The 27176-nt window shown below is 43.6% G+C and overlaps 3 protein-coding genes across 7 annotated transcripts in view; all 3 read left to right on the top strand.

Annotated features, from left to right (window-relative positions):
• ACSL6 (acyl-CoA synthetase long-chain family member 6) overlaps positions 1 to 7858 on the top strand; it is a 29254-nt gene extending 21396 nt beyond the window's left edge. The window contains exons 15-17 of the mRNA XM_017834615.1: positions 138 to 239; positions 1058 to 1129; positions 3202 to 7858. Coding sequence (XP_017690104.1) covers positions 138 to 239; positions 1058 to 1129; positions 3202 to 3342 — 315 coding nt within the window. The 3' untranslated portion in view covers positions 3343 to 7858. The remainder of the gene's footprint in view (positions 1 to 137; positions 240 to 1057; positions 1130 to 3201) is intronic.
• A 107-nt stretch (positions 7859 to 7965) lies between these two features.
• Positions 7966 to 20642, top strand: MEIKIN (meiotic kinetochore factor). 4 transcript variants are annotated; one of them, XM_017834610.1, is made up of 14 exons: positions 7966 to 8111; positions 9390 to 9477; positions 9700 to 9778; positions 10304 to 10364; positions 11057 to 11197; positions 11597 to 11716; positions 11975 to 12014; positions 12722 to 12783; positions 13556 to 13650; positions 13980 to 14159; positions 14501 to 14581; positions 15090 to 15245; positions 15532 to 15655; positions 17241 to 20642. In XM_017834610.1, the coding sequence occupies exons 1-14, from the start codon at positions 7991 to 7993 to the stop codon at positions 17285 to 17287; spliced, it is 1395 nt and encodes a 464-aa protein (XP_017690099.1). In that variant the 5' UTR covers positions 7966 to 7990; the 3' UTR covers positions 17288 to 20642. The 4 variants fall into 4 exon arrangements, with proteins under 4 accessions (XP_017690099.1, XP_017690103.1, XP_017690102.1 ...); XM_017834612.1 differs by lacking the exon at positions 15090 to 15245 and having other exon boundaries at positions 7969 to 8111; XM_017834614.1 differs by lacking the exons at positions 15532 to 15655; positions 17241 to 20642 and having other exon boundaries at positions 7967 to 8111; positions 15084 to 15193.
• A 712-nt stretch (positions 20643 to 21354) lies between these two features.
• FNIP1 (folliculin interacting protein 1) overlaps positions 21355 to 27176 on the top strand; it is a 64780-nt gene continuing 58958 nt past the window's right edge. For both annotated transcript variants that reach the window (XM_017834609.1, XM_017834607.1), the window contains exon 1: positions 21355 to 21461. In XM_017834609.1, the coding sequence (XP_017690098.1) occupies positions 21373 to 21461 (89 nt within the window). In that variant the 5' untranslated portion in view covers positions 21355 to 21372. The remainder of the gene's footprint in view (positions 21462 to 27176) is intronic.

Below are 27176 nucleotides of genomic sequence, written 5' to 3'. Positions count from 1 at the left end.
CTCCATTGTGGCACGTTAACAAATTATTGACATAATTAAGCATGAAGTGATAAACACACAGAAATTCACTGGACTCGTGTATTCACTCGAAGGTGGTTCAGCTTTTGCCTGCAACTCTCCTTCTCCTTCCCCTGCAGGCCTTCCTGGTGGGAATTGTGGTGCCCGATTCTGAAGTTATGCCAGGCTGGGCAAAGAAAAGAGGGTTTGATGGAACATATGCAGAACTCTGTAAAAATAAGGTTTGTATCTGCAGGGCAGACGTTTTTTTCACTGCAGCATTATGTGTGCACAATACTGTGCCTGAATAAGACCTGTCATGGGTCTTCTCTGTGACCAGTGACGGGACCTGAGGGAGCAGCATGAAGCTGTGCCAGGGGAGGTTTAGGTTGGATGTTGGGTAAAGGGTCTTCAGCCAGGGGGTGGTTGGGCACTGAACAGGCTCCCCAGGACGTGGTCACAGCACCAAGGCTGACAGAGCTCAAGAAGTGTTGCTTGGACAGTGCTCTCAGGCACATGGTGGGATTCTTGGGGCTGTCCTGTGCAGGGCTGGGAGTTGGACTCGATGGTCCCTGTGAGCCCCTTCCACCCCAGGACATTGTGTGATTCCATGATAAGGATCCCAGCCTTATTTACACGTGTTCTGTAATACTGAGTAACTGCATTGGATCACATCAGTGAACCCTGATACCACTGAACCATCCCACTGGTGTCTGTGGGCAGTGATTCTGCAGCACAGTTTGGCAGATGGCTGAAGCACTGTAAATTAAACAGCTATGTCACATAGCTGGTTTGACAATAGAACTTTACCTTTCATACCAAGGAGACAGATAATATCATCACACAAGTTATTTAATGTTTGTACTCTTCATTAATAGAATATTTGTTAGTTATGTATTAACTCTCAATAAAGCACTTGAACTTTACTCAGAAACATGTTTTTTGATGAATCATAGAATCAACAATGAATAAACAGTGAACAATAGGATGAACAATGAGCAATAATTGCATGCAAGGTTGACTCTGATAATTCATGAGGAATTTCTGTGTTTTAACCCAGGAACTGAAACAAGCAATAATGGAAGACATGGTACGGCTGGGGAAGGAGAGTGGGCTGCACTCCTTTGAGCAGGTAAAATGAAACAATTAACACATCATTCAGTGGGGTCAGACAAGCAATTTTGTTTGTATGGAAGAGGAATTTGTCAGCATTTATGTTCCTACAAATCCTTGTTGCAGCTGCACACGATGTTTTTGGAATTAGCTTTATTGCTGGCAAGTTACATTTGTTCCTTTGAGAAAATGTATATGCTGTGATTCTGCCTCCCAGTCGGGCTTGAAGTTTGAATTAAAGTTTTGAATGAAAGTTTTGGGTGCAGAGGTCAAAATCTAAGTCAGGGACATGGATAATCTCCAGACTGACAACCAGAGGTCAAGATAAACATCTGCAGGAGTCTGACTCTTCTGGCACTGAAAGCTCCGTTAGAAACTGGGTCACTAATTACCGGTCTTATACCCGACCTCAGAACGCTTCTGGTTTCTTTATTTTCAGTCTGGCACTAATTCTTTCCGGGTGCTTCTGTAAATACTTCTGCAACAGAGCTACTAACACCTCAGGAGAGATCTGAAATCAACCGTGGATTACACAGCATTAAAACCACAGCAAAATTATCCACCCCATTTTAAAACGTCAAAGGCTTATTTCTGTTAAAATAATGAACGTCTTAATTGTTACATATAATTAGCAAGGGCCCTTTTTCTTTTGTTTGCACTGTTTCTGGGTGATAATTCTAATGAGTAATTCACCACATTGGAGTGGAGCAGAAGCATTGTTAAACATAACCCTGTTATTTGTCATTTCTCAGTTACCTATGCAAATAAAATAATAGCCAAAAGAAATTAATTTAAAAAAATTCGATATAAAGCACAGTTTATAATGCTCATAATTGTCTGTGCTAGTATGTCCTGTTTGCCTTTGCCATGGTTTTCACAGTATGAAATATTCTCAAGTGATCAATTCTACCAGCAGTTTGTGATTAATAAAGTATGAAGTAGTAAGAAAGCCTTGCCATCTTTCTAAAAACTAGAATAAAATAATAATAGATTAGAATAAAAACTAGAATAAAATAATAATAGATTAGAATAAAAAAATACATGTTTTAATTGTCAAAACTAAACAGCTTCAAAACTTCATCTCTCTTGCAATATGTAATCTTAAAATCAAACTTTAAGCCAGATATTGTAGCTGATGTTCCCGTGGGATGGGATCCCCTACTTGTGTGGGATACTCTTTATCATCCCTGTCCTCATCTGCACTTGGATTTCTGTCTTGGAAATTTCAACTCTGGCTTTTAAAACAATCAGCTTCCAGGCTCTGAAAGCTGGTGCAGCAAGTGGGGGAAGCATTAATAGCATGAATTCTGATTTCATGAAGGATGTCACGGGGGGAGGAATGGGAACAGAAAATGGATTTGCAGCCTATATTCCTGCAACTCCCAGCCGAGCAAACTGCAAAGCAGTCTGACTTGGGGAATCACAAAAGCAGCAGATGGCTGGGGAATTTTGTCTTAAATCAGTGGACTCTGACCAGTCAGGCAGCAGTTGTCTGCTTTCTCCCACACCAGCAGGGGAAGGAGAAGCTCGCTCCCATCTGTGCTGCCAGGCTCCCCGCTGTGCTGGGAGCCACCGCCTCCAACAAGGGCAGCCTTGTGAAACTGTTTGCAGCTGTTTGCACAGGCTGGGGGATTTTATATCGCTGTAATTAGCTAAAATCCTCTTCAAACATCATCATCGTCATCATGCACACACTGCGTGCCTGCAAAGCTTCGTGATAATTTTGCGAGACTGAATCAGTGCTGCTTACTTGTGCAGCGGGTTAAGGTGGTGTCCCCTGGCACAGCTCCCTGTCCTTGCCCACTCCCCCATCGCCCCTGGGCTGTGTGAACCTGCAGGGACGACACCTCATATGGTGACACTGTCCCTCCTGTGCTGCCTCACTGTGCTCTGGCCTTGGTTTCGTACAGAAAAGAGGTTTATGTGCTCATTTTCTTGGAGAGCTCCCTTCTGTGGGCAGGGGAGGGAAACCCTGGGGAAGAGTGCCCTGGACTCCAGGCACCGCCGGAGGGAAGCACAGCATAAAAAGTTACACTTATCCAGTGTGGTGCCTGTAGCCTTCACTATAAATGTATCCCTTTTTTATTTTAGGTCAAAGCCATTTACATTCACACTGATATGTTCTCGGTACAGAACGGTTTGTTGACACCAACGTTAAAGGCCAAGAGACCAGAACTAAGAGATTACTTCAAAAAGCAAATAGAAGAGCTATATTCAAGCATCTCCATCTGAAATCACAGGAAGAAGAATCTCCTGAGTAATGGACTTCATAGCAATATTAGAATAATACTCAAAAAGTACAGAGCCAGAATGACACTACTGAAATGGATAAGCACCTGAATCTTATATTTGAGCCTTTCATTGTTCTAGGATTTCGCCACTAACCACATTTTTCCTTCTTTTTTCCATCAGGTGTGATACGATTTCTTTTTTACTCTATGCACAGGGTACTACTAAGAGTTATGCTAAATTGCCACAAAATATACAGACATTTCAATCTATGACTAAATTATGGAAACTTATTAATAACTACAAACGTTTCTAATTAAAATAGGGAAAATTTCAGGTATGTCTGTTAATATTTGATTGTATATAACCTAATACATTAAAAACTAAAATTATGGATAATTCAATAATGTGGTCTACCTCAAACAATCAGTGATTGATGGTGAAAGTCTATTTTCTCTGATTTGGAACTTCAAGATGGATATTGGTTTATATATGAAGTGATAGTTTTTATATTTTCCAGGACATAAATGACATTGATTTGATTTAATCATTAATGACCTAACTAATGACCAGAATAGAAATAGGAAGGAATCTCCTGCTATTTGTACTTAATAGACCTATTAGTATATTACATCTAACGGATAAATGTTACCTTGAACTTGCAAGAACAGGGTGGGCAGCGATAGGATAGAGTTCCCTCTATTTCCTTTTCATCCCAAGGCAGTTTATCCATGGCATGCTGATTCTGCACTCGGGCTCCTCCAGCCCAGTGCACTCATGGACATCTGAACTGCTCAAACTGAGAAGGTTGCAAAAGCATTGCTGGCTCTGAGGCGGCTTTCGGTGGGAGTTCACGATAATCCACATGCTCCCAGTCCCCAGTTTGTTACTTTACATGCTGCTAATCCTGCATAGTCCAGCTGGACTAACTCCCTCTCGGAAACAGCGCTGAAGAAACGGAGCCCAGGGAATAAGCTGTGATTCTGGACGGGGCTTAGCACAATGAGTGGGTTTGGGAAGAGGCCAGCCTGAGGCGCAGCAGTGGAGGGCATCCTTTGTCTGGCCACGGAAGGGGAAGGAATACTGCTCCCAAGGGGCCATGGGGATGGTGAAAGGCTGTGTTAGCCATCCCTGTGCCAGGTGTCACAGGATGGCAGAACACTGGATGTGGTGGCAGAAAGGCCTGCTGAGAAAACATCTCCATGTCCGGACGTCTGGAAGCATCAAGTCCCCCTGGCATCACTTCCAGTGGCCTCTCTGGGATAAGCAGCAAGTTGTCTGGATGAAACCTTAGATTTCTGTGGTCATCAGAAAGCAGAAAAGTCTCACAAGGAACAGGAACAGACTCTAGAGCTCTTTCCTGATACAAAGCACGGTACAAAACAATGAGAAAACTGTTATGTCAAGTCACTTGAATACGTGGACTGTCGATGGCTTCTTTCTGCTAAACAGGATTCTAAATATCTGTGTGTATTGTACTAGCTGCTGTTTGCTGCACCAGTGCATACTAGCATGGAGCTGTGCCTGCTAGATCTTTGCTAGGACAGTGAAAGCACACTTATTTTTTTCTCTTAAACTGGAATCCGCTGTAGACTTTTGAAGCTAAAGGTTAAAATTTTTAGTCTAAACGGTCTCTTATTTTCCCTCTGAAATTCCGTTGCATGCTTCCAAATGAAATAAATCGAATTAATGGGTTAGTGTTACACCAAGACTGATTTATTGAAGTGATTTCAGAATAAAATGATACAAAGGAAACCGCAGCAGTAACATAATGACTCATAAAGAACGTGGCGATTTGGTTTATCAGATGTGCGTTTGTCTGAATCCCTTTTTGCGCCCGATTCCTCATTTGATTCCAGCGCAATGACTCATATCAGTCCAAAGCAACTACGAAATATCTGAGATCTGCTGGGATCACACAATCATTTTTCACCAACGTACGCAGCAACAGCATCCCTGGGGAATTGGTGTGCACCACGTCAGCAGAGCACAGGAATTACTGTGTCAAATTTGGCTCTTTAGGTCAAGTCAGAAAGGATTCTTATCTCGGCGGAGTCTAGTTCATCTCCTTTTTGTATCAGCCAAAAGACAGTCATTACATACACAAAGCTCCAAAGCAATGGAGAATTAGATTCAGTACAATTTCCTGTCTGTTTTAATGTGACAGGGTTTTAAAATAAAAAACCCCAAAGCCTAGTCATCCCTATAAGCAGAGAAAAGCTACTTTTTCACTGACCTTTTCCAACCGTTCAATTTACTTTTTTCCTAAGGTGATTGCAGGCTTTTCAGGACAACTAAACTCTGTGTAAGTATAAAAGATCCCACTATAAGTTTATTTACAGCTTAGGTGGCTGTTATTTTTACATATATAATGAATAATAATGTATCTGTCTTCTTCTTTTGGTATTTGATGCAAAATGTCAGATGCACAATAGCCAAAGAGATGAACACCGAAAGAATAAGAAATAAAAATACAGACTTGGCCACATTAGAATGATGCAAAATCTGGGAGAAATTGTGTTGTCACACCAAAAGTGCGAATACTTTCAGAACTTGTGAAAAGTTATATAAATAAACTAAAAGCTCTCTTTTATACTTTCTTGTGTAATCAGATTTTCCTCTGCAGGTCGCTCTCTCTTGCCATAATCATAACAGTGCTGTAAGAGATTAACACTTGAAAAGTGTAAGGCATGAGCTCAGCACAATCTTGCTTCTCCTCAAATTCCAGGAATATTTATTTTGCATCGAGCTTTCTTAAACTGAAACGCTTCTTGTGACCACCAAGGAAAAATAATCCCCAGGGCTGTCCAATAACCAGTTGTTTGGTTTTTTGGAGTTTTTTTCCCCTCAGGATAACTAATTACAAAATTAGTTTCTATTGTTCATCTTATTTAAAGAGCGGAGACTCTTTTTGCAGAGTACTGCGTTCTCGGACATGTTAAACATGGGAGGTTCTTCCTGAGCCTGGTGCTATGCCTCTGGAATCACTGGAAGACTCTCATATTTAAAAACCAGAAAAAAATACATTTTCCAGGAAGAGAATCTTGCTTAGTTATGTATTTTGTATGTTCTTTGCTCAATGTATTGCACAGAGAAAATACCATTCTGCCAAGACGCACCAAGTGTGAGCAGAAACCAGACCAGAGTCTTAACCCCACGTGGGCAGGAAACACATGGAATAATCTGTCCTGAAAGGCACATTTGCAGTTTAAAATGCTTGACGCACATCAGGTGAGAGAGAGACGGTGAGTTTTTGTTGATAAAGTACTATTTTGCAATCTGTCCTCACTGTTAGTCAGCATCTGTCAGCATCGGTAAAGTCCAGTCTCGTTTTTGCCATGAATATGAAATTTCTCATGTATAACAAAATAATCTGACTCGATCTTCTGGAATTAAAAAATTAACTTGGAATTTTTTTTTTAATTTTATGTGTGTTAAAAGCACAAACTGCTGATCTATATGTAAATAAATGCTACAAGATGAATGTAAACTGGGAAAGAATATACTATTTTTGCATGGTAGTAGGTTACTTAAAGACCTCTTGATGCCTTACAGAGAATTTGGAAAAGCATTTTATTTAGAGGCAATTCTATTGGCGTACTTTTTGTATTTTAGCTCACTTTGGTTTTCTCTGGGGGAAAAAAAAATCAAAATTGGATCTTTGTTTCTTCTTGGAATTAACATTCTTCAGTATTTTGCACATGTGGTGGTTTCTACATCACCTTTTCTCCTGTGAAATGGGGAAGCTTTTCAGAGAAGAGATCTAGATGCTTGTAGTCTGGGAGGGAAAAAGGTTTAGATCCCTGGAATTGCTCCAAAATGAAATGTTTTCTGAGGCATCTGGAGCCCCTTTAAGCCCTTCATTTCAGCTTTTTGTTATGTATTTTAGCAAAGTAAAAGCAGTGAACAAATGGGGTATTTTGGTGAGTGTTGCTTATTCTATTTTCAACTGAAAGTGAAGGGGGTTAAAATATAACGTATACATTTGTGTAAAAAAAAATCTTAACTGTAATTAAAGATTTTTCAGTTTTGGTATATTAGCATGTATATCAAAGAATCATCTATGGAAACTTTTGTAAAGAACTAACTTTTCACCTTTCTCAAAAGTGCTCATGAGATTTTCTTGTGGACTGACATACAATAAAAGCTCTTTTTTAAAAGCTGTTGCTCCTCCAGTGACACTCTGTCCTCACCATGGTTATGAAGTTGTTCAGAACGCGTGCCTGGACTAAACGTGTTGTAAAAATGAGAAATTATGTAAAATAAAATAACGACCAAAGGACTATTGGAACATGAGATTGATTGTAGCAATCTCCTATGAAAAAAAGAATTGTTGCAAAGCTCTCTGAAGATGCAGAAGTCTTTCTGTAATGGCTTCTTTTTTTTTTTTTAATTTAAAATCAGTAATAACATAGCCAAATGTATATGCTTGTTTAATATGAATTGACAATTGGGAATGCATAGTATTTTTTCAGACTATGTGTCTAAACCAATAAAGTTTCAAAACATTTGGGCTCTATTCCGGTTTTTACGTGCACTTGCATCTCCTTTCGCTTGGAAATCCAGGGATGCCTGGAAGTGTCGAAGGCCGGGTTGGACGGGGCTTGGAGGCACCTGGGACAGTGGAAGGTTTGGAAGGGGGTGGAACTGGATGGGCTTTAGTCCCTTCCAAGCCAAACCGTTCTATGGTTCTGTGAGTTTGCTTCATTACATGAAACATTTGAGCTACGAGATCCCTCACAGCTGCAACACGGGGCTGGTCAGTGAAAGGGGTATCGCACACATGATTTATTTACTCCGTTTTCATACAGGGTTTGCTTTACTCAGAGGGTGGCGAGGCCCTGGCACAGGTTGCCCAGAGCAGCTGCGGCTGCCCCATCCCTGGCAGTGTCCCGGGCCAGGCCGGACGGGGCTCGGATCATCCTGGCAGGGTCAGAAGGGTCCCAGGCCAGGCTGGACGGGCTTTGACCAGCCCGACACGGCCGGAGCGGTCCCGGCCGGGACCCGCCGGGTCCGGGCCCTCAGGGCGGGCCGGGGCGGCCGCCCCGCGCATGCGGGCGGGGGGCGAGGGGCGGTGTCGGCTGAGGGGCCGCGGGGCAGGGCGGGTTCGCTCGGGGCCAGCGCCGGTGTTCCCGGGGCCAGCGCCGCTTCTCCCGGCCGGTCATGGAGCGGCAGCGCATCCCCCGCGCCCCCCGCGCCGGGAAGGCGCCGCGGAAGAGGCGCCGCGAGTCCCCGCTGCCGGGGGCGGCCGCACTGCCGGGCCGGCGGGCCGGGCCGCCCCAGCCGTGCCGCCGGAGCCTGTTCGGCAGAGCGGGGCCGCGCAGGCCCGAGCCCGGCTGTGAGCGCTGCCCCGCGGGGCCGGGGCCGGGGCTGGGGCTGGGGCCGGGGTCGGGGGGGCGGGCAGGGCCCTGCACTGTGCCCGGGGGCCGCTCGGGGCCGTGCGGGCCGGGTGTGTATCGGCGGCGGGTCCTCGCACGCGGGTGCTGCGTGAGGCTGGGAAGTGGTTTCTTCTTGTCCGTGTCCCTCACGGCTTGGGGAAAGCAGGCAGCTGTTCTGGGAGCAGGAGGGGTGTTTCCTCTGGTTTGGCTGCTGGTTAGTCATAAAGCCACTTCTGTAAAGTGGCTTCCCGCCGTCTGATCGTAGAACGTCTCGAGCTGGAAGGGGCCCTGTAGAAAGGTCCAGACAAAAGCCTTGCTCCCCTTTGGGGGTATACCTCAAAAACTGCTCAGGCTTGTTGCTCAGGAGCTGCCTCGTTGAATGCAGTGTAGCTGCTACCAAGTTAAGAACTGCAGACCTTTAAGAAACAAAATGCAGTCTGAGGGGAAGGGATGGGATTCAAGGCTAAAGTAAATGGGATGTCTTGATCCCATGCTGGGCTTGGTAATTTAAGGTGAGGCTTTCCTGTTACAACATTTGTTTGTGATAATAGGGTCAAAAAGGTATTATGGGGATGGAAGGGGGAAATAGCTAAAGGGGCCCTATTAGAAATAATAATCTAAATTCTAATATTGAAATTATCATTACTGAACTAAATACTTATTTTTCTCTAGGCCCCAAGAAAAAGTTCAGTGGGAAAACTCTACCAAAAATTACAGAAAATCTTGAACTCATTGAGGAGAGCCCTTCATGCAACCAAAGGTCTGTTAGAACTCATTCAAACACACCATTATTAACATTAGCTAAGCATTTGTATTGTTTTGCCTTGTGAGGTGGCTCTTGGAACTATGCAATCTGAATTATCAGTGCACTGATGTTTGTCAGACTATTTATTGGTGTTCCATAAAGACATTTTATAGTTGTTGCCTTTCTCTAAAACAGTGTAGCTCTGTGGTTGAGCTTAGTTCTGTTCTTCAACTGCAGCAATCAAGTGAATGTCAGAGAAACAAGAGACTTGGAAAAAGAAGAAGAGGAATCAGAAGAAAGCAATGCATCACTGAAGGTGAGAATTATGTCTTGCTTTTTATCTACTCGTAATTGTCTGGAGGATAAACCAAAGAAATGTGACATGCTAAATTGTTTTTATAAGCAGGTAAAATTTCCTGTGAGTTATGTGTGTGTGCACACGCGTTTTTCAGGCTGAACTTGGAATCTACTGCCTGCATGTCATAGTTTGTATTTAGAGAAATGGTTTAAGATTCTGAAAGTAAGAACTGGGCCTCTAAAAAAAAAATTCAAAAGCCAGTGAAGTTGATGTCAGTATGCCTTCACTGGCATCTCATCCAGGAAAGACTGTAGGATCAAATGATGGGGTGTTCATCATGAATTTTAGAACTATAAGTCACATTGCAGATTTGTTAATGGTGTAAGAAAAAACGTGGCACAAATTACTGTGAATAGCAAGTTTAAGGGGTGAAGTACCAGACAATGAGTTTCTAAGCATCTGCTGGTATAGATGATATTTAATTGCATTTCTTTGTCTACATCCAGTTTTCTCAAGTTGTTTGTATTGGTATTTTAATTTTAGAAATCCTCAATGATCAGCTTTGAAAGTAAAGAAAGTTTGCAAAATGCAGAAATGACTTCAAGTGAGTATAATGGCAATACATTATATTATTAAATATACTTTTATATCTATATTTTATATCTATATAAAACTAAATGTAAAATTAATTATGTACTTATAATTACCTTTCTATAAAAGTACTGGTCTTGTACTGTGCTGTTCTTGTGCTGGTTCTGACTGTGATAATTGGAAGGTGAAGGTTTTGAGACCACTAGACTCGTGGCTCTTATTGCAGCAGGAGGCTTTGGTTCACATGAGCTGCTTGGAGGCAGCACAAACAGACCTACAGCACCTAAGACAGTCTTTTGAGCCCAGCCTGCTGGAAGCCCCATGATCTTGGTTTTATCCTTGACAGAACTAGTTGTGGACATGAGTTCTTCAGTTTACTCAAACCTGCATTTTTAAAAGCTTGTGACTAAATAGTTTGTCCTTCTGAAAACAAACCTGTTGAAGAATTACCCTGTCAGAGGCTAAATTCTTCAGGTGTGCCTTGTGAGCCTTGGGCAAGGAAGGTGTCTTCTCTTAGCTTATGGTAGTGTAGATTTGGCTTCAGGATGCCCTTTCTTTGCTTCTTCAATTGTATTATGACTCAGTATAAAGTACTGACTTGACAATATTTAGCTCATCACAGGAATGAAACTTAAATAAGGAAATCCTGATGGTTTCTGCAAGATGAAACTTTTCTTTAGCCACCTATTTTGTCTCTTTCTTTAGGTACAGGAATGACTCTTCCCACAGGTGTTTCAACCTTTCTCATTCAGTGTTTAGATGCCGATTCAACTGCAGATTTTAACAATACTAGTGACAGCCTGCAGAGTTACTCATCCCCTGAAACATTCAGAGATGATGATTCAGGTGAGACTTTGGGGTTGTTTGAGCTTTATTTGATGTAGAAAATGTGGGGAGACTGTTGACAATAAAAAGACTGGTGGTCTCTCTGGGTGTGACTCACCAGATCACATCTTTGCTGCAAGCCAACCTGTCCTCCAGTCTGGAGTGAATCAGGTCCTGATGTAATTTCCATCACACTTTAAATTTGAAGTATTCACAGTTGATACAAGCTGTTTATTGGGGATGACCCACTGAAGTGCTTTGAGTCAAACTCCTTCCAAACTTTTCTGCAGCTGTTTGAGCCAAGACAATACTTTCATTTAGTTCCCATCCTCCAAATGTGATTGCTTTCAGTTTGTCACAAATTTAGTAATTGGATGAATTTCAGCATAAGAAGCCTGCACTTATATCTTTTATGTGCAGAAAGAAGTCATTTTTACTCTGTGGACCTTGGCAAGTACAAGAACTCTACTCTACTGGACTCCAGCAAAGCAGTGACCATTGATAAGATAGCACAGATCTCAAATCTTTCAGCAATATTAGGTAATTCTTTTCTACGATTCTTCAGGATACACACATAAACAAATTTCATTTTGGTGCAAGAAACTGGTATAAAATATATAATGATCATTTTATGTAAGGCCTGTCTGCATAATGGGGAGCAGCTCCCTGCTAGTGGTCTGTGTTTGCTTCTAATATTGTGCTTTAGAAATTAGTTTGCACTAGAACGTTGTCTGGTCTAAGCTATCTTAGCTTTTTCATTTAAAGTTTAGCTTTTATGTTGTTGTTTTTTTTTTCTAGAACCTGTACCAAAGGATTTTCAAGACCAGTGCATTAGAAGGTAATCTGCACAGCAGACTCTTTGATGCACCTAAGTGTTCAGGTTTTTCTCTTTTGAGTGATGCTTTAAAGAAAGGCCAATACGAATAAGCCTCTGCTCCTGCAAACCCTTCTGTGGAGTTTCAGCTACCTGTGTCCTCACTAACTTTGACATTGGTGCATTAAGTCAGGGAAGAGTTTGCCTTACAGACTTCTGGCTTGGCCTTGCAGCTCTAGGGAAGTTGATATAAGAGAACTCAGTGAAGGATTTTATGGAAGAGGAACGTGACATTTATTTACAAAATCCCTAAATAAGTTGCTTTTTTCCAGTTGCACTATTTCTGCCAGATTTCCTTCAGTCACAGGCAGCAAAAGGGGTGTGCCCAGGTGCCTGGCCAGGCTTGCTGTGCAGTGCAGAATATGAAGGGTACCTGTTGTTAAGTCCTTCTGAAGTCTCTGACATTCTGTGCTCACCCAGAAAAAAATCAGGTTTGGGGGCAGATCTTTTATGTTCTTAAGCAATTTCAGGTATCCTCAGGATAAGCTGTGACTTCATGATGAACTATCAAAGAACTTTAAGGTGTGATGAAGCAACTCTGTAACAATATTTTTAAAAATAAGCTTTATCCTTTTCACTCAGCCTATATTTTCCTAGGATTTCTGTATTCGTAGGTTTTTTAATGTTAACATTCATTCAGAATAGTTGTTCACTTTTTTTTCCTCTCCTAGAAAGAGACCATCAAATTGCAATTACAGTTCTTCAGCATTAGGCATTTCAGCTACTCTGTCAGGTAAAATATGACCAGCAGCAGTTGTACTAGCTGTGAGAACAGGATATGCTACCCAAACTTAAGTGATGGCACAGTTTCTAAACCAGGTTTCTACTGGATCATTTGTCCTCCAGCACAGACTCTGTCTTGAAGGAGAAGTGTATATTGAAAAAATCTTCCCTGTAAATAAGACTTGGTTCTAATTTATGTGTTAGGAGAAGAAAACAAAAACAACCAACCAACCAAAGTCTCAAACCCTGCATTTTTCCATTTAATCACCCATGATGCTCAATGAAAGTTGATATTTCTTATTTAACTTACCTGGGAACAGAACTGTTCGTGTCATGCTCTTTGAACTTATACCAGCTTCACAAATACTAGTGAGTCCCTGATGGAACTCAGTTCTGATCTGTGACTGATGCAGTTCTGTGGCCCAGGTACCACATAGTTTTCCCCTGCTTAATTTGGAGGGTAATAGCAGCAGAATTTGCCACTGGCAAAGACTGCTGTGATTATGAAGGTCTCTGCTCCCACAGTGTGTATGTCCAGCAGTAAATAGCCAAGTGAACATAAGATTAACAGGCAACCTTGTTTCCTTAAGGAATGGGAGAGGAGTAAAGCAGTCCTGATGGTGGGGAGAGGGAGATGAGGACTGTATTGAAGGGAGGAACTGTGTTTACATGGGTGGCTTTGGAATTATTCCTCTTTGAAAACCATCCTGTAAGACATGGGGTGGAAGAGTAGCTGTGGTCTTTGTCTCAAAGTTAATTAATTTGTTGGAAATTTGTCACAGGAAAAAAGCTCTGTAAAATTACAGCTGCAAGAGAGAGAACTCCAGACCTAAAAAGTGGTATGCGCTGTGCTTCACCCTTAGGACCGGACAGCAAGGTGAAAGATCCTTAATAAATCAGCAAGGTTGTGACACAAATGACTTGCTTTGGGTGGAAAACTCCACCTAGAGGAGTAGTAGTTCCTGCTACACCTGTGGAAGGGGTGCCTGCAGCCAGGGCAGAGAATGAGGATGCAGTTGCCTCTCCCTCTCCATAGAGGAACAGGCAGGGATGCCCCCAAGCTCAGTGTTTTTCAGACTGGCTTTGCCAGTGGTACTGAGTCAGTGTGTGGAGCTTGACTGTGACAGAGGGACTCTCTTTTTTTAGTGCTTACCAGGCTGCAGAGAGTCACTTTGTAATAAGAAATGTAATTGTTTCCCTCTTCAGCCTGACAAGCAAACTGCTAAACCCAAAAGGGTGAAGCGTAAGGAAACAGGAAACAATTCTAATCCAGCAGAAGAAGGTTCATCATCATTCAGGCAGCTTGGTGCCCCAGGAAACACTTCAGCCAAACCAGGGGGGTTGACAGCAGAAGTTGTGCCAACCAAACCAACAGATGCTGTGGTGGTGAGTATTCCCATTGTGTCCTGCTGATTAGCAGTGGCATGAAATGAGAAGTGAGAGTTTTGAATTGTGGCAAAAGTTACCATTAAATAGGAGAAGTGGCAGGAAATGCCACATCTGAAATGTCTGTGCTGCTGTAAACTAGTTCTTTGTCTTAATTTTGGAAAGCACAAGACCAAAAAAAAAAAAGTGAATGACAGGAATTCAGTTCTTAAATCTGAAGAAGTATTAGTAATTCTAAATTGAGTTTTTACAGTATTGTGTACTAAGGGGATATTGAAGGAGTAATAATAAACAGCAAAGAATTTGGATCTGATGCTGAGTTCTTCTCTGTTTTTATTTAGCAAATGACTTCCACCATGCTGATGATTGAGGAAAATAAAGCTCTAAAAAATCCTGGTAATGCTCAGCTTGCACAGCTAAAGGTGAGTGTCTGTCCAGTGCTTTTTTGTTTTAATGATCCAAACCAAAAAAATCATTCCTTGTGGCACAGTCCAGTTGTGGCTATACATGTTACTATGCAAATTGCACAACAAACTATGATAAATTCTATTAGCTGGACAATTAGAAAACCCTCAACCAACCCAACCTAGGAATCTGGTTTGTATCTTTACAACATCTTCTGATGTAAACCCAGCACTAGTAGCCTTACTTGCACAACCCCTTCAGTAGAAATTTGATATTTAAATGGCAGTTTGAATTCTTTGGCAGTACAGGTAGTACAGTACTGCCACTTGTCTCTGCACACTTGAGTTAATGCATACTAGACTAACAAACAGAGAACATCAAGGTCTTGTTGCATTCCTAAATAATTTTTTTTAAGCAATAGAACATCTTTTGTATGAGCCAACAAGCATTATCCAATCTGAATTGTTGTCTGTTATTTAACTGGGTGGTTATTCCTGTATATTTTGTATTTTGATGGAGCTGTAGCTCAGCTTGTCGCCAGTGTGCAAAGCCTCACCTGGGGAAAGCCTGTTCCTGAATACCACAGGTCCATGTGTAAATTCAGAAGAAATTGTTCCTGCATCTCTGAGCTCAGAAAAGGAAATTATTCCTCAAAGTCCAGAAGAAAAGAATATTTTTAAGGTTCTAATTTTATTGCACTTTTTAAATCCAGTTTTGGCATTCTAGTATGTAGTGTACTGTATATTTAAACCTTACAGTATTAAAACAGCTGAAGAGAATGTTCAAGCTCTGAAGCTTTCTCTCACCCTTTACAATAGCATATTAAATGTACACAAATAGTCTTAAATATTTTCTAGTGGCATCCCTTGAAATCTGCATTTCACCTGTAATTTCCCTACAAGAAAGCTGAAAAACTATTTCTTCAAGGGGAATAGTTGTGTGAATGAAATGTCATTAATCTTTTCAGCCCCCATGTGACAGACAAGAAATCTGCTCCATTGTTAGACTGTCACCACACCAGAGGCCTTCCAGGCTGCAGCAAGTTCCAGTTATCAGGAAAGGGTTCTCCCTTCCCAAAGGAGTGCCTGAAGGTGAGAGAATAAACACTTGGTTTGCTGTGCAGGTGGTAACTGGTTAGTTAAGTGTTTAAGGGTGGTTGTTTTTTTTTTTAAAGTCTGAATATTTTGAAAAAATCACAAGGCTGACAAGAGTAAAAGATGCAGAAAACTTCAAATTTCTGACTTATCAGTGCTCTTGTGCAACAGGACTCACTGAAACTGCACTAGCACTTTCTCCGAGGATCTTTAGCACAGGAATTGATACAGTCATAGGCTATATCATAATTAAGGTCAGAAGGTGCTCTAGGTAACTCTGGGAATATCTGTGCCTCTTCAAGTTACTCCTGAAGTAACTTGTTGCCCAGAGAAGCTGTGGCTGCCCCATCCCTGGAAGTGTCCAAGGCCAGGCTGGACGGGGCTTGGAGCAACCTGGGCTGGTGGAAGGTGTCCCTGCCCATGGCAGGGGGTGGGATGAGATGATCTTTAAGGTCCCTTCCAACCCAAACCATTCTGTGGTTCTATGATTCTAAACACAACTTTGAGGTTTCCCTGCTGGTGTGGAGATTCCTTAGAAAAGTTACCTTCTTCTTTAATGAGTTATTATCTTGTCTTTATTTCTAGGGTAAGTCTGACTTGAGCTTTCAGCCATTGGTGTGGTTTATGTCATGCTCAGTATTGCCCCCCATCCTCAAAGCAGTTCAAGTTATCAGTTATGTTTTTCTTTAAAAATCACCACTTTCCCTTAAGGTTTCTGTTCTTTTCTCCTGAAACCCTTAACACAGGGGAAGCTCCTTTCTTCACTTCCTAGATTTTTGTTAAACAGAAATGAGAACTGTGAACAAAACTGTCTCATCACTGCCACAGAGGTAAAACCCCCTCCCTTTGCCGTCTCCGGTGAAGTTTCTCGGTGTGCCACTGGATGGCACATGTCTTCCGAAGTTTAAAGTAGTTCTTCACAATGTCTGCAGGTTTTCTGCAAGGTGTGTGTCATTTAATCCAATACAGAGATACTGCCTAAGTGTGACAGCTCTCAAAAATACTGAGCACACACAAATTTTCATTTGCAGTCTCTTAGCTCCAAATACTCTCCAACTTTATTACCAGTTGAGTTTCATGCAGCATCTAGAATGCAGGGGAATGCTTTTAAGTGTGTGTATGTATTAATTAATGGCACTGATGCTTCTGTACAGATCAAAGAACTAGGGTGCTAGGTCATGTGTCCTAGGAAAGTTGTAATACAGAACACAGGTTGTACTTGGTAATCACAAATAGGCAAGTGGTGGTGTCAAAACAAAAGTTTGGGGTTGTTCCTGCTTTTCTGGAGGATCCTGGGATCAGGAATCAGACTACTTGTGGTGGGGGTTTTATGCTGAATGTTTTATTCTCTGCACAAGGAGTCTTTCAGATGATGCTGGTTTTCATTAGGAATGTACAGGTACTCAAAACTATTGTTCTGTCCTCACTGGCAAATGACCTGCAAGATCCAGACTCCTCCAAACAAATGACAGCCTGGATATCTAGTGAACATCTCAACAGCTGGTCAGATCAATGAGCTTTCTCTTACACTTGAGAATGTGCCACTTTACTGATAGTTATTTATCACTTTTTTTTTCCCCAGATACTATTACAAGTACCAAAAATTGGATCTGCTGTGAACAGAGATGAGATTTCTGGGTCTCAGCAGGAGTCAACAGAAGAAATGACCATCTTGTTGCTGGAACAGAACTAACAAATGGCTGGTGGTTTTTTTCTTGTTTGCACATACATTGTTTGAAATTTGGTATTATGTGTTCAGTAAGCTTGTAAGTACTTTACTCAAGTACTTAACATTAAATTATGTTGTACAGCAACTAGATCCTATTCTGGGCATCATTCTGCAAGGACTCCATAAAGATGATTCTTGAATTTGCTTAGATTTTTAGAAAGCACGACTCAAGAACAGCAGACCAAATTAATTATGGAGTTATATTTGGCTCTTGCTCTGCCAGGATTTCTTGTTTTCTCTAGTAGCATTAGCATTTAAAGATGTGACCTCTGTTTAAGTGTTAATACAGGTTATGGGGGTGGGTGTGAAAGCATTCATGTTCTCTCAGGGACCCAGAAGTCAATAGTATGCTGCCGTTAAACTCCCTGAATGCTTAGGTCTGCAGAACTTTGGAGGTGCAGGACTGTATGTTCTGCTGTAAATTGATTTTTTAACCATGAATATAGGTCATCATCACCCTGCCATCACTGTGAGCTGGCTCTTAGTGATCAGCATTGTCACCATTCTGGGCACATCCACTGCCCAGCCACTGGCACCTCTGAGTCCTTCCTGTTCCATCTCACCTGTTCTGTAGCATCATAACTCTCAGTCACTGTTTCTTCTACTGCCTTCAGACTTAGAAGCAGCAGATGCCTTCCATGAATACAAGGTGGGAAAAACCCTTTTATAGCTGAATTGTGTGAAGAGCTGGATATTGGCATTCTGGATTTTCAGGTTACTGTTCACACTATGTCCACATAATTTCCACTTCAGCTTGTGGATTGTTAATTCTTAAATGTCATTCTTAGTGTGCCAAGTGCCTCAGAAAACACTCTCAAGAGCACAGTTTTCTCCAGCTGAATTCACTGCAGGTTAAAGTTATTTGGATCCCTACAGAGTTCTCACTACAACACCCTGACTCTTTTCTGGACAAAAAGGGAAGTTTTTTGATGTTTCAAAATGCCAGTATGGCTTTCAAAAGTCTGTTTCTCAGTGTTATCACTCTGGAAAATAGTTTTGTATTTCCAAAAAGAGCATGCCAAGAAAACATACAAACTCCACAACTTTAGTTTGACTATGTTTGAATAACCTGTGAAAGTTTGAACCCTGAGCCTTTCCCCATTGCTCTGGGGCAGAAGGAAGTGCAAATAAATGATGCTGGATTAGTCTATGAAGAAGTATTGTATAAACACACTATATGGCTCAAGGTTAAAAATTATGCCATTAAGCTATTTTTCTTTTTTTAAGCATTAGTAGAATGACTTCTACCAATAACTCCTTGGAGTCCTCTCAGATGTGCTTCTAATTACCAATATCCTTGTTCTTGCAAATATTCAGTCACTAGTATTTATGCAAGAATCTAGAGCCCCTAAGAGATAGAGGTGAACTTCTTGAGGTAGTTTTAAGCAAAATTGAAAGCTACTTATCTAGAAAGTTGTGATTATGATGATTGCTCAAGTAAAGGGTGGTCCTGAATAAAGATGTGTTTATTTTAAGGGTATTCTAGAAGTCCTAGTTAAAAACACTTATTTTGCCCCAGACCATTTGGTAGTTTTATACAAGAGACATACTAATACTGGCAAATTAATTGGAAAGTACAAGAGAAAGAAATATGGTGTGTAACTGTAGCAGCCTGAATATTGCTGCATTTTGCTTTTGTTTTTCTTGATGTGATGAGTCTGTATAGGAGGGCAGAAATATCAGGAACCACAATCTCTTGTCCTTCCCTTCAGTTATGAAAGTGCTGCTTCTTATTTTCATCTTTTGTCTGACTCTCAGAGAAAGTGTAATTAATTACCAGGCTAGCTCTGTGCCCCAGGGAAGGAAATTCATTTGGAGGCTGGAACAATCTCTACTCTTGTTCTGCTTTTCTCAAAGGAAAGGCATTTTCCCATAGTTTGGTTTTTAGCTGCAGAACTACTACATAAAATTTCATTCAGAGTGGAAACTGGCTCTTCCATATTGGTGGATAAAGGTTATGGGTCGTGGCCTGTTAATGGGTAGGACAGAGGAGGTTATTTGTGCAGTGATTCAGGAGAGGAATCTGTTCAGTGTCACCAGGGCTGCTCTGTCACGTCCCAGACATGATGAAGCCTTAATGGCTTGAATGGAATCGCTCCCAGCGAGTCAGTCCATGCAGGAACTCTGATAATCCTTTATCACCAGGAATTGTGCATGGCAGATGCATGTTGAGTAAATGTATTGTACATAAATCTGTAAGAGGTTTTTCATTAACACTGTTCAGTTATTTTTGTTATCTGAAGTGCACTTCTAGGAGACTTTGACTTAAAGTGTTCAGAGATGATGGAAGATGTTTTGCTTCTTGCAGTGGAGTGCATGTACAGGCTGGTGGGGGGTAAAGACCTTGCATGCAAATGGTTCTGCTGTGGTTCATAATCTTCAGACATGGAAAGGAGAGGTTTGGGGCCCAAATCAGCATGTACTGAATGGGCACAGAAGTTCATGTTCTTTGTGTAGGTATGAAAATTTGCCTAGAGAGAGGTTTTTATGGGGAAGAGGATGATTAAATTTTACCCATCCTTTTTCTCTCACTGTCCTTCCTCCCTTCCCTCAATTAAGGTCTGACAGTCAAGCCTATCAGAATCAACTGCTGTTAATTTAGGCATTTTGGAGCAGGTTAATATTTACTCTTAAAGGGACTCCATCAGCTGGAATTGTAATGCACTCGAGATGAGCTAAATCTTCATTGCTCTCAGTTGTGAAATTACTGAAAGCTGAGTTACATGTCCTGGCCAAAATTTTATCAGTTTGTAGTGCTCCCTGAGGACTTCTTGTATGTGAGACTGTATTTACATGCCCACCTTGAAGCCAGGAGGGTTTTACCTGGTGAAGGGATGCAAAGGTTGGTCATGTACAAATCTATGGCAGGCAGGTGTGTCTTCCATACAGAGCAAGGGGAAAGGGATGCATCTAAACATCAGTTCCTGTTTTCTGTTAGAATTATCTTCAACTTCTGGTAGATGAAAAACAAAATTCCTACAGATGGGTGACTGTGAAGAATTGTTGTGTAGATATGTTACACATGCACTAAATTTTGCCTTAAAAAGAATCTGCTTAATTTAATCTTACATCATAGGTTGTTTTAGTTTAATTCCATTTTGTAGGGAAAGCAGATGAGTCAGTCAGTTTTGTCAGTCCTTAATTAAACTCCCCAGCAGCGTTGTATCTGAACAGTGATACACTGAAGGAGACTGTTAACTGTTACCAGGATTTCTATTTCACTTCAGCATTTACTAATAAAGAGTTTTGCAAAAATCCTCAGATCCTCTTGATTTTATAAAACCTATCACACTTCCCTCCTCCCCCCTTATAATTTGTTTTGGATTGATTTGCTGGGCTTTATGTGCCTAAACGCCGCTTTGTGGCTGGGTATTTTACCTGCGATGCGATGATGGCTTCCCCTGCCACCAAACACGCACGTTCCACCTTCCCTGCAGGTTGTGAATCGAGCGCATCTGAGCTGTGCCATTGTGGGAGAAGCGCCGTGTGCCTGGGAGGGGAGGGGGCGGGAGAGGGGTTTTCTAGGTCTGGGGGAAGGGACATCGCCCCTCTCGGCGCAGCCCTGCAGGGTGCGATGCCTCGCCCGTGACCTCCCCCGCCTTCCCGGGGCTCCCGTCCCGAACTTCCGTCCGGAGAAGGAAAACACGGCAGGGCTCGTTATCGCCGCCGCGGGGATCCCCCGGCCCCGCCCGCGGGACCCGCCGAGGGCAGCGGGACGAGGGACCCCCGGAGGGACCCCCGGCCCAGCCCCGGTTCCCGCGGGGCTCCCTCCGCACGTGGGGCCGCCCCGCCGGGCCCGCCCGGCCCCGCCGCCTGCGCCCGCCCCGCGCTGCCCCCGCCCCTCCTGGCAGCGGCGGGTGACTAATTTCTGTCATATGACTGTGACACCGAATGGAGCGGGGCGGGCGGAACTAGAGCCGCGGCGAGGGGACGGCGCTGCGCGGAGCCCGGCGCTCGGCGGCGGGGGCAGCGGCGGCGCCCCAAGATGCCGCCCACCCTCTTCCAGAAGCTCTTCAACAAGAAGCACGGGCTCATCTCCCCGGCCAGGGACGCCCGCGACGACTGTGTGTTCAGGTGAGCGGGACGGGGCCGCGCTCCTGCCCTGCCCCGAACTTGTGCGCCGAGTTCCCCGCTCGCTGCTCCGCCGGGGGGGCGCGGGGCCGGACGCCGTGCCCTGCCCGGTCCTGCCCTGCCCTGCCTGGCCCTGCCCTGCCCAGCCCTGCCCTGCCCGGCCCTGCCCTGCCCGGGGCCGCTCGGACGCGGTGCCCCCGCTCCCCCGGCCCCTCCGGACCCCCCGGGACCGCCACGTCGGGGCCGCCGCGGAGCCTCCCGGCCGCCTCCCCTCGCTCCCTCCCTCCTTCCCTCCTTGCCTCCCTCCCTCCCTGCCCTGCCGGGGCCGCTCCAGCGCCCGCCGGGCCCCCGGCCCGCGGTGCCCCCCCTTCCCCGGGCCGTGTGCGGGGCCCCGACCCCGCCGTGCCCTCCGGGGAGGGGGGGACGGGCGGGCAGGTCCCGGGGGAGCAGCCGCAGGAACGGGGAGAAAACGCCAAGTTTTGGCCCAGAGAAGAGCGGGGGTTCTGTTGGGATTTGTGTCGCTCTGGCAGCAGCGCCGGGCGGTGCCGGCGGGGGAGCGGGGCCGGGACCCCCGCGGGCTCACCCGGCCCGGGCCGGGGCTCGGGGGTCGGGGCGGAGGGAGGCCGAGCTCGGGCTCTGCGCGGGGCCTGAGCTCGCCCGGGGCCTCCCCGGGCTGGTTTGCTGGGAAACAGGTAGTTTTTGTGGCTCTGACATAAGTGCCGTTCCACGGGTGGATAACGACCACGCTCGAAAGCGATGCCGTGTCCGCGTCCCGGCCGGCGTGGAGAAGAGAGAGCCGGCACAGTCGTTTCAAAGTGCAGTTTGCCACCTGGATGCAAATGCCATCTGCTTCATTAGTAAGAGTTATGCGCGTCTTGGAGCACTGCTGGCAGGGCGGTGAAGCTCCCCTCCCACCCGCCGCCTTGAAATTTGTACCTACAAATGATCGGCCCTTGGGTTGCCCTGTGAAGGGAGAGCTCTGATCGATGGTTTTCGTTTTCCGTGGTGAGACACCCCTTTTAGCTGGAGTATTTAGGCAGTTTAGGTGGATAACAGTGTATCTGCAGTTATTGAAGCATCAGGATTTTCAAAGAATGTTGATGGACTTTGAGTCCCCCATGGAGTCAGGACATGCTCCTGGACACTACAACTTTTAAGGACACAAATCACAGCTGCTTGCACACCCCTTTGCTACTCACTGTGAAAGTGGATCCTTTTTTTAATGATCTTTTCTAAGAAACAAGGCATTTTAATGGCGTTGGTGTCATCTTATTTTCCAAATCAGCTTAATACTGGACCAGAGCCCTTGGTAGGGAAGGGGCACTAGGATTGCTCTGTGTAATTGTCTTCCCTTTTCCCTCACCTTAGTGATGGGTTTGTCTAGAGACTGGTGGTTAAAGCAACAGCTGCAGTGCAGAGCTGGGGCAGAAATGTGGGCATCACACCTGTGTTGAAAGGAGTGTTTGGCAAAGTCTGTGCTCCCCTGGTTACCTGCATCTTTCTGTGGCAAAACCGAGCCTGAAATTTAAAAAGGATGTCCCTCCACCTGCTCTTCCTTCCTTTACACAGGGCTGTTTCACTTTGTGATGTCAATTGTCCCTGGTAATTGGTGAATTTGCAGTTGGTTTTTTTTGGTGGACCCACAGGTATAAACTGCAGGGAGAGGCTCTGGGGAAGGTGGGAGACCCAGCTCTGACTCAGGAGAGCCAAGTAGTAGTTTTTAAAGACTAATACAGATGCCCTCTAGGCACGTTGCCTAACAGCTGCTTTTGTTTTCCAAATGGGGATAAGTCTGTAGTTAAGATCATACATAGTGAGGATTATCAGTTCCTGGTGAAACTTTTGGATAATGCACAAAATAAAGACTGTTATTTATGACAGCTTGGTCTTTAGACACTGGGAACAAGCACTCTGGAGTTCAGACTGTTCCTGGTTCCAGTGAACCTGGATGCAACAGCCTCACCAATTCCATTGGGACAAGGTGATATTTATGGATTGATACATTATTATCTGTTTATATTCTAAATAACCGAATGTTTTCCAGATATTCTGAGCACTCTTAGTTTTGACTGTCTTCACTTGGAAAGCTTTGTCCTCCTCTTGAGGAGATTGTGTAGAGCAACCATAAAAATGCATACATTCTGTACTGTATTTTGTGAATAATATGTACTTGGAGAGAGAAGCCCAACTACTGTGGCAGTGACACCAGTATAGCCGAACATTTCAGGAGGATTTAGATGCTCGGGTTTTTTTTACTATGAATATATTTTGCATTTCCATCAGGCTCACTGTGAAAATTTACTAATTCTACTTATCTCACCTTCCACTGTTACAAAAATGAAACCATACTTTTCAGTGGAAACGTATTTTGTTTAGTTGTTGTTTTGTTTGTGGTGGAGGTTTTTTTCTTCTTCCTTTTTTTTTTTCTTGTTTCCTGCCCAGAATCTCTTTCTACTGTGGGTGTGTGAAATTTTGTGAGCCTGGGTCTACCCAGACGGTGTAAAACCCTTCAGAGCTGGGTGCTGGAGAAGTTGACAGGTTTAGTAATGGGACCAGTAAGTTAGCAACTGTAAAATATTTGCCGAGGTGCCAGTTTGCCATTTATATATATATTTTTAATATCTCTCTATATATGCACTTTATTTTACAGAAGAAACCTTAGAAAATCACAATAGATCCACTACTTATTAGTCTTTTAGCTCTTCAGTTTAATCCAGGGCAATTGGCAGGCTTGGCCCTTAGGCTGAAATCTCTCAGCCCAGCTTGACAGTCACATAGTGAGCAAGAATATTCAAAATTTTAGTGGTACAATCTGTTTACAAGAAACACAGAAACACCTGCAAGTATTCTAGGGAAGAGACAAGCCCTTAAATTCCAAGATGTAGAGTACCTGCTGTCTACTGCAAATAATAATCACGTGAGTGGATTTTCCCCGAGGGTAACTTTTACTATAAATAGGAGCTCTTGGCCATATTGTAGCATCTGGCACTGGAGGCTGCTGGTGACAGGAGAGCTCAGCCCAGGCTTGGGCTCTTACAGTTATTAGGAATATAAAATTTCAGGTAAGCAGTTTTCTAGAATTTTAGACTGAGAGTATTGCTGTCATAAAAATCCATAAAGCTGTTCAGAATGGGCTCGGTAGGTTGAGCCCAAAGCTCAGTAAATTCCTGGGAGGTTTCAGGCTTTGTTGTCGAGGTGTGTGGGCAGCATTTCCAAGGGTAAATACAGCTGCAGGGACTGCAGCAGAGGTTCTGCAGGACACTGTGCCTGTTGGGGTCCTGGCTGGGCTCAGAGCACTCTGAACCTGAGGGAGAGGGATGGTCTTGTAGTACTGAATTAAAGACTTGTACATTTTGTAGGAGGGAAACTCAGTGGATTTTTTTTTCCATCTTCTGTATAAAGTTCAAATACTTGTTCCCTTCTCTCTCTAGACATCCTTCCTGCCTCGCTGGAGGATAGAGGGATTATTAATCAGGAGTTCTTTTTACACTGCAGCTCAATAAAAGCTTCAGTGTCTCTTTTTTATTTTAATCTCGGGAGCTCTAAAGAGCCCTCTCACCCCCAGGGGCATTCCACTGCTGTTTGCAAACGGCTTTGCTCTTGTTAAAGCACCTGTTGTAGAGGTACAGCTGTGTGGTGATTGTTCAAGCTTGACAGAACCCCTTCCAGTTTCGAGTCTTACCAACAGTGTGGGGTATCTTTGGGCACATTCTTCCTTTAGGGCTTTGCTTTGGTTATCTGGGTATTTTTGAGAACCAGTGCAGTTTTTCAAGTGGGGAGATAGAGGAATAAATGACTCTGAATGTTCTTTACTTATGGAGAAAGCCATTTTTTGTCATCCTGGAAATGTGCTTTCTTGGGGTCTTAGTGTAATACGTGCTGCTCCTGTATAGGGAGAATAGTTTGGAGGTTCCTGAGATAGGAAAGGCCTCAGGCTGACTGCAAAGTAGTATTTTGCAAAATCTGTCTAGGCAAGCATCCCCCATCAGCCCAGACTCTTTCTATTCCCCGTGGCAGTGACTTTAAATGGTATCCTGAGATTTGTTTCCTTTCACATCATTTTTGGCAGCAGGATTCATCCAGGGAATTGCAATAAACCCAGAGTTGGAATGGGTAGCTTGATGCAAAGATGCTTCAGGAGCCAGCTCCTCTGCAGAGCTATTGTTCTTGCACAGTGAAAATAGTACATGCTCTCTTAGAAAGGCATAACTGCTTTGTGAACCAGAGGCTGATTTCTTGAAACAAAGTGCAAAGACACTCAGAAACATTTAATAACATGTAACCAGGGACTTTTTAATGTGGAGGCTGGAGTAAGGTGAAGGAGGAACATAAAAAGTTGTCTTGAAGTTGATTTTTCCAGTCAGAGGTTTTCCCCACGAAATGTCTTTTCCCTCAGCAGCAGGTAGCTTTGTGTACAGCCCAGCTGAGCCCAGGGAAGCAGATCTCCTGCCAAGCTGTGTCAGTCCTTGGGAGCAATGCAGCCAGCAAATTCCTGATCCTAACAGCTCTGCACAAGGCTTTCCAAAGCTGTTCCTCAGCAGTGCTGTCAATGCATCCAGCCAGTCTGACCAAAACCTCCTATTAAAGAAATAGTGTGTTTTGATTTTTGTTCATTTCTGGCATTGTGCAAGTTTTTTGCCAATTTTTGTAAAACTCCTGGAATTTCACCACCTCAGAATCTATCTTCAAAAAGAGCTTTAGCTGGACTTCATTTTGTAATAGCTCCAGCTTTTCATCTTTTCCAGTTATCTGATGAATTTAAAAAGCTTTTGTCTCATAATTTTTTAAGACTATTCAAAATCTTAAATTTCGAAACTTCTATTGTGTTTTTATTAAGCTCATTTCTGCCCTTTAATGTCCTTTTAAGTTTTGGATTCTATAAAAAAAATCCAACTCTTCTGTAATATCTCTGGAAGAGTTTGGTTTTGGCTTTTTGGTTGCATTCATTAGCTTGAGTGTAGCAAGTTTTAATAAATACTTCACTTTGATTTATGTGCAGTTTTCTCTATCGCTCTGATGACTTTGGCTTGTATTTTGAAATATATTGCTGTTTTCTAAAGCACTTCATTTTGCCAAATTCTGTTTTGCATTTCCTGTCATCTGAGCTTTTATGTACCTTCCAGTGCTTTAAGTCAACTTTCATCTTGGAAGCAGAGGCATACAAACCACAGTAAGCACCTCTGGAGCTTGGAGATAGTTGGCTGGAGGGGCCACTCTCCCAGCCCTCCTTGCCACCACTCTGTAGGTCTCCCAAGTGCTTCTCCAGGTAGGAATGTGCTGCTGCTAAAACATCCAGCATGTCCTTGAAAATTAGGTGCTAGCTCTGAGTAAGGCAGTGCTGCAAGCTGGGTCTGTACAGTGGCTAAGGGAGCTGTAAATCAGAGGGTTGGCAGATCCCCCAGTGATTGTTTACTCGTGTTATCATCAGATCCAAAGGAATTCACTTGGATTGGTATCCCCAGCATTATAGGTGCACGTGAATGCAGAGAATGACCAAATAATTTCTAAACCGTTGGGGTGCTTGTGTGCCTGGAAAGTTTTCCCCTGCCCTGGTGGGAACTCACCCTGCCTACACCTCGCTTCTCCTCAGCTTCCTCCCATCGCCCTTGGAACGGGCAACAGGGAGTGGAAAACCCTCTGCTAAATTTTATTTAGAGAGAAATTTTATTTATCTCTAAATGACTTGCTAATGCACTGGCTGCTCCACCTTACACTGAG

The sequence above is a fragment of the Lepidothrix coronata genome, unplaced genomic scaffold, assembly GCF_001604755.1.
Source record: "Lepidothrix coronata isolate B3197 unplaced genomic scaffold, Lepidothrix_coronata-1.0 Scaffold236, whole genome shotgun sequence".
NCBI classification, from domain to species: domain Eukaryota; kingdom Metazoa; phylum Chordata; class Aves; order Passeriformes; family Pipridae; genus Lepidothrix; species Lepidothrix coronata.
The sequence above is the reverse complement of the archived record's forward strand: the minus strand, read 5'-3'. Positions and strand labels throughout refer to the sequence as shown.